Raw genomic sequence first — 7,345 nt, 5'->3', positions numbered from 1 at the left:
TATTTATTATTTTTACTTTATGTGTATGAGTGTATTGCCTGCATATGTGTAAGTATACCTGTGCTGTGCAATGCTGGCAGAAATCAGAAAAGGGTGTTGGATCCCCTGAAACTGGAGTTATGGATGTTGTTCATCATGTGGGTGCTGAGAATTAAACCTGGGTCCTTGGCAAGAGCAGCCAGTTCTCTTAACTACTGAGCCATCTCTCCAGCCCTCCAACAAATGGAAAATGGAAAACGCTCCAACAAAAATTTAAAAACCATTCTAAGCTCGTGGGCCATATAAAAATCCACCTGTAGTGACATATGTGGCTGTGAGTCCATAGTTTTCTGACCCTGGTCTAGATCAGAAGACCCTATAACTCATTTTGGTCAAGATACTAATGGAGTCCATTAAGCATCTCCCCAGGGTGGCAGGGATGGAAGAGCTAGACATACATATTTGACAGAAGAGAAAAATTAAGGTGGTGAGTGATGAATATTGAAAAATACTTGAAAGAGAGTCGCATGACTTGAAGATACCTTACCTGTGTTGTTTAACAGACAAGAGATGATGAAAGGAAGTTCAAGAGAGAAATTTAACTTAGCTTAAGGAAGACATCTTTCAAAAGGAGCTGCCTCTTCTAAGATTGGTCTGTTAAGGTTTCTGTCAAAGCTATCTTTCAAGAATGTCACTGAGGGGAGTCCCCATGGAGGTGGGATGTAGGAATCAGTGAAAAGTTCAGGAATGTTATAAAAACAAACCTTCAAAAATCCTCAGAACCTCTTGATTAATATACTTTTTTATTTCTTCAAATGAAACAGCATCAGCCTAAAGAAGGGAAAAGAAACGTCTGTTAAAACAGAGCACAAATGAGTAAGAACAGAAATACTAGGTTTGGCATACTTAGGTAGACACAGATTTATCAAGCAAAATGCTTCTGGCAATGGGTCATATTGGCTAATAAGGACATTTTAATTAAATGGTGGGAATAAGCTCAAGTGCATAGCTGCTTTAAAAGCTGTGGGCTGGGATCATAACTAGTGATTCTAACATTTCTTCTATTCATGGAGAAACAAGACTTTATATAATTAGGAAATTAGTTTCTGTTACATTGTTTTATAAAGTTAAATAGTCCAGGCAATGCTAAGAAGGTGTTAGTGTATAATCACAAGTTAACATCTAACCTATCCCTGAATACTGGTAAAGCCCATACCAGTATGGCTGATACCATGGGCTCCAAAGAGAGAAAACCCAGAGAGAATTCTAGATATTCAGGATCATCCTCTAAAATATTTTATTCATGTTTTGTCCAAGTCATGCTAAAGTTTGTTCTGTAATTTACATATTGTGAGCATAAATATGTTAAGCCAAGTTCTTTGAATAGAAACTTCCTTCTGGTACCTGGTAATAGGAGTGGGCAAATGGTGCCAGTTTTAACTCTATGACAAGAACCCAGCATTTATAAATAGGAATGTTTTGCTGCAGTACCTTGAGATCTTTGAAAAGGAGCTCATTTCCAAGATGGTTAGGATTTCAAAGTGTTTCATTACTATTCTCTGTATTTGTTGGCTATTGTCTGAGGGTCTATATGTGGTGATGACAATAACACAGTGAATACACATCAGTGGTTGTGACACAAGGACCTACCCCCACTGCCAGTTATGCATTTAGAGATGTGCGTGACGAAGTGTAATGTAATGCAATGTGGCTAGACAAGGGACTCAAAAGCTCTATGGGAAATCTCCATGCCATGAGTTTCAAACTCAGCATGGCTCCAATTCTTCTCTATAATTAGACAGTGATCCTTAATTTGTAAAAGTCCCTGCCTTGGTAGGTTCCCCATCATTTTTCATTTTAGATTCTTTCACTTTGTTTTCATGTTATACCTGTGTATGTGATGGTAACATTTTGAGGTTTCCTATCAATATTACAGTGCTAGTCCGTTACAACAATAAATTCATTTAGAATGCAAAAAGCAAAAGACAATGTGATGGGCTCAAAGGTGGTGATTTCTATTAGACAGATGAATTCTAAGGTTTCCCTGTTACCCGGTATTTAATGTGCATAGAAAATTGAACTTGAACAAATGTGCATAATACTAATAGCTGGCTCTGAGAATTCAAGTTTTATATGCTTTTTTCAAGAACAGTTCAGGGATGAGGTAAAAATAAAGAAATAGGAAGGATGTGAGAATGCCTAGTTTTTTCATGGGGTCTGCATTGGTTTGAGGACAGCATGTTAATGCTCCTACGTCCCCCCAGGATCCTCCTTTGTTCCTGTCATGGATATTTCAGACTAAACTCCACTACAGAATAGCCATCCAACACTCCTCCTGAGATATATTAGTAAGATATGAGCTGCCCTTTCTTTACCTAAGTAATCCCTACTCCAAAGCAATATTCAGGGTAGACTTATTCTGATGTTCAACAAATTAGAGTTCCATTGTAAAGGAGATGCATATGATTGTATAAGGAGGTGTGACAGACAGTATTTTAAAAGCGTGGTTTTGGGCATGCATGGTGGCACACACCTGTAATTCCAGAACTTGAGAGGCAGAGGCAGGGAGACCATGAGTTCCAGCATAGTGTGGACTTTACCACAAGACACTGTTTCAAATAAAACCAAACCCCAAACCAAACCCATACTCTAAATCAAATGTTTTTGGAGTCAGCCAGGCCTGGGTTTGGTCCTTTTAACAGTTCTCTGATCTTGGGCAAATCAACTTGGCTTCTGCATTTATAAATGCAACAGGGAATGGGGATCTACTCTTCCAGATTGACTGTGAAGGTGTAAGGAAGTAATGGAGGGGTCAACAGAGGACCTGGCACATAACTTTAAAGAGTGACACAGATCAGTTTATTTTATAAATTTAAGGAGGATCTTCATGGCTTTCATTATAAAAAAGTCAATACCCACCAGACGCCCCACTTACTGGAGTGCCAGGAGTGCCTGGAGAGCCTGGAGGGCCTGGGCGGCCAGGGGAGCCCATGGAGCCCTTGCTTCCTGGTGGCCCCACAGGACCTACAGCTCCCTTCATGCCTGTAAGGCCTTGTTTTCCCTGTTCACCCTGTGGACCTCTGTCTCCTGGGATTCCTTGATCACCCTGTTAGGGGAGAAAGAAATAAGGAATTAACTGTTCTAGAATCACATCAACTGTGGCTGAATACATGTTCTGGATTTATACTAGCACTTATCCACTGTAGGTTCTTGGACAAGTAACTTCATCCCTGTACTCAGCTTGCTTTCTTAGACTGTGGGGACATTTGTAGTATCTGTTAGGTAGGGCAGTGCTGAGAAATGAATACACCCAAGTGCAGTGATTAGAACAATGTCTGACCCCTCAGAAGCACTCAGTGTGCAACTCCTAGTGACAATGACAGTCTTCTTCATTCAGTCTAGAATGGTGCATTTTTGGAAGTCAACACCCATTGTCTCTTTAGGGCCTGGGTCTCCTTTGCAATAATAAAGGAAGATTGCCAAGAGGAGAACATCACTGAGATTCTTCACCTAGAAAAACTGAAAATGTGTCCTAACTCATATTGTTATATCCCCTCTGCATTCCCTTATGGCCTGTATTAGATTCTTTGGTGTTTTTTTTTTTTTTTCTGTACTTCTGTGTATTTGTGTGCATGTGTGTTCAGTCATGAAAAATACATATCACCCAGGAAAGCAAGAAAAGAGAGCTTTTGAAGGTTCAAAGCAGGTGCCTAGAGGGGAGGGCTGTCTCTGAGACAGGGTGCTCAACATCGTAGGTGAACTAACTGTAAGAATTTGTTGAATGTGAAGATGTCAGAATAAATTGGAAATCAGATGGCACTAGATGTGCCTTAATTTTTTAACAGAGCTCGAAATGCTGCCTTTGTTCAGCAATGAGTCTGCTACCATGTGTGTACAAATCAGGAAGAGAGAAAGACATTGTGGCTGGCGTTTCAGTTATAGATTTTAAAATTCAGTTGTACAACTTTAGGAGGCGAGGTCTACACTAAATGTGATGTACTGCTGCTAGAGGCGGCCCTCAGTTTAGCATGTTATTCCTTTATTTGTAACAATCTGCAAAAGGTCGATTTGTATTTGTCTTGGTTTAAAAGATAATGAAGGGGTTGGAGAGATAGTTCAGCGGGTAAGAGCACTGGTTACTCTTACAGAGGACCCAGGTTTGATGCCTAGCACCCGCATGATGGCTAACAACCTTCTGTAACTCCAGTATCAGGGGATCCTATGCCCCTTCTGACTCCTGCAGGTGCACTTACATACATGCAGGCAATACACTCATACACATAAAATAAAAATACTAAATACAAATTTTAAAAATAATGAAAGTAAGTGAACGATTGCAGAGATTAATATGATTGTGGCACATAAAAGATACAGAAGAGAGAAGCCATGTAGAAAGAAAAGAGAAACTTCCAACGTCAGTGCTCTGCTTTATAAAGTGTATCTGTAAACATCTCAGCTCAGCTCATGCCTGGAGACAAGGAGATAACAAAAATACTTTGATCCATTATGAGAGTATTTTTGATCAGGTGTAGTATTAAAATTTTGTGTTATGGGGCTGGTGAGATGACTGAGTGGGTAAATGGCACCTGCTGCTGGGCCGGCCATGCTGAATTCCATCCTTAGCACCTGCATGGGGGAGGAGAGAAGCAACTCCTGGGTTGTTCTCTGACCTCCATACCGCCAAGGCACACTTGCAACACACACACACACACATCACACATACCACAAACACATATCACATACACCATACACACACACATCACATATACCACACACACCATTCACCATATACACACTACACACCACATACACATACACACACACACTACACAGAAAACACATACCCACAACACAAACACATTACACACCACACACACATCACACAGACCACATGAATATATCACAACACCACACACATACACACATACCACACACACCACCCACACACATCAGACAAATAAAAAATGTAAAAATTGAAATTATGTACAAAGATGTTTGCAGTGTTTATTATTTTGTGAAAAATGGAAAAATGCTTAGAAAAAGAAAATGGGTAAGTGAAGTAAGTCATATGCACTAAAGCAAATAATATACAGCCACTAAAAGGAGAAGATAGTTATTTCATATTGCCAGGTGAAAAAAACAGTTTACAAAACAGTTATATTCATATTGATATGTATATGTGTATATTATGCATAAGAGTGACAGAAATATGTTCAAAATATTAAATGTTTATCCATGTGTAGGGAGACCTAGAAGACTTTTTTCTTAAGTTTATGTTGTTTGTCTTTCGTATTTCCTTCAGTTATGGTGGATTACTCGTGTAATAAAAACAACAAATAAATTAGAAGCTAGTATACGAACACATACGTGACCACACTCATAATGACAGCCCTAAGTAGAATATACAAAGAAGCAAGGCTTGAATAACTTGCTCCATGGACATGATACCAGTCCTACTGGAAAATATTAAGACTCATTAATGGCAAGTTTCAATAACATTATCAGCAACCCACACAATTCAAATAAAAGTGCATCCCACAACTGGCATGTGTAATAATTTCACCTTGTATTCAGCTCCCCTTTCTACTTCTCTGCTCCCTCACACTACCTTCCTTACTCAACTTACTGTTCCTCTGGGTCAGTGTTCTCAGGCAGGGCAGTTTTGCTCCCCAGAAGGCATTAGGTATTGTCTGAAGTGACTTTAGGCTGTGACTTTTGGAGGGATGGTGGTGCTACATCAACAGGAAAGTGGCCAGGGATGCTGTTAAATATTTTATTACACACAGGACAGCCAAACCTAATGAAAAATTATCTGCCCTCAAGTATCAACAGTGTTGTGGATGAGAAACTTCTTATAGGTAAAAAGAATCTGGGTGTGGGTTATAGCTGGTGTATGTGTCTCAGACAGAAAGGTGGTAAAAAGCATTTCAAACTGGAATAAAAAATAGTCTTGTAATGTAAGAAGCCAGTCACCAGGTGCATCTACCACACGAATTGCTTCTGTGTTTTATAGGTGTCACATTTTATACCTGGTAGTGATCTTGTTTCACATATACCCTAACCATGTCATGTTGGAAGACATGGCCCCATGCTTAATTATGCAATCTAAATGATGGATAGTTGCACCAGAGAGAAATAAACAGCAATCACACTAATAATATACATACACGTTCTCCTTTGGGTCCTCTGTCTCCAGGTTTACCCATGATGCCCTGAAAAACAGATGCCAACACTAAAAACCACTGCTTGCCAAGATTACCAGTCTGATTGATCTGATTTCTAGAAGGCATTCATAACACACTTATGCATTAGAATTTTTAAAAACCCATACTATTTTAAATGATATTTTCTGTACCTGAGCACCTGGTAATCCATCTTTTCCATTTATCCCCTAGAAAGACAAAAAAAATTACTATTTCTACTTCCATGTCTGCATAACAGGCATAGTTGAACACAAAAGAACTCAGGTTTCAAAGATAAGTTCCTTAATCATATTTCTTCTGAGGTCTTAGTGAATCTGTGTGGCAAACTAGGCAATAAAATCAGTACAATCCGGTAGATCCAAGTTCATATTCTGACTACCATTTACTGGTTCCATTGATCAGGCTTGGGAAGTTTGCTTCCCCTTATTAGCATCCGTTTCTTCACTTACACTGTTGTGTCCCAAGAGGCACTTATTCCTCTGAGGGGTGGGGGGCCTGCTGTGGAGAGTTGGCTGTGGAGATTTAGCAACGAAGAGGGAGCTATATGGAGAGTTAGCAGGAGAGGGAGGACGTTGGTGCCATCTTGGAAGCAAGCAGTGCAGGGAGAGGGTGGGGGATGGCCCTGGTGTTTCGCTGGCGTGGACGTGAGAGGGGTAGTTATTTACAGACCTGGGGTGAGACTGCGGCCCACGAGGCTTGGGCGAAAGCTAATGGAGACTGTGGGCCACCTGTGGAAGTGATCTGGAACGGTGGGCCACTGAGCCACAGAGAGGATGGGGCTGCTGGGTGTTCACCTTTGTAAGTTACTCTATTTCCCCTACCTTAAATATAAACTATGACAAATTCAGATAAAGGTGTGCTATATGGTTTGTCTAATCATGCCAAGAGCAAGGGATCCTAAGAGAATTTGGGTGAGAACGGTGGAGAACTTAATCATAGATTTACAACTAAGGATTAAGAGCAATAATGAAAACTACAGTCTATTCCAAGTAGTCCCCCAAGATGATTTTCTCCACCCCGTATGAAATACAAAGGTGCTTCCAAAGTGTTGGGTGGCTGAGGCATGGAGTTCTTATACGTGTGTGTGTGTGTGTGTGTGTGTGAGAGAGAGAGAGAGAGAGAGAGAGAGAGAGAGAGAGAGAGAGAGAATCTTCTCAGAGTGA

At 40.3% G+C, this 7,345-nt stretch overlaps 1 protein-coding gene across 1 annotated transcript in view; it reads right to left on the bottom strand.

The window, feature by feature from the left end:
- Col19a1 (collagen type XIX alpha 1 chain) overlaps window positions 1-7,345 on the bottom strand; it is a 409,660-nt gene that overhangs the window by 17,461 nt on the left and 384,854 nt on the right. The window contains exons 45-48 of the mRNA XM_008856281.2: window positions 6,335-6,370; window positions 6,147-6,191; window positions 2,915-3,085; window positions 744-810 (exon numbers count right to left, since the gene is read on the bottom strand). Of these exons, the coding sequence (XP_008854503.1) occupies window positions 744-810; window positions 2,915-3,085; window positions 6,147-6,191; window positions 6,335-6,370 (319 nt within the window). The remainder of the gene's footprint in view (window positions 1-743; window positions 811-2,914; window positions 3,086-6,146; window positions 6,192-6,334; window positions 6,371-7,345) is intronic.

Source organism: Nannospalax galili, unplaced genomic scaffold (genome assembly GCF_000622305.1).
Source record: "Nannospalax galili isolate Female #2095 unplaced genomic scaffold, S.galili_v1.0 scaffold206, whole genome shotgun sequence".
Lineage (NCBI taxonomy): Eukaryota > Metazoa > Chordata > Mammalia > Rodentia > Spalacidae > Nannospalax > Nannospalax galili.
This window is presented reverse-complemented; position numbering and strand designations above follow the sequence as displayed.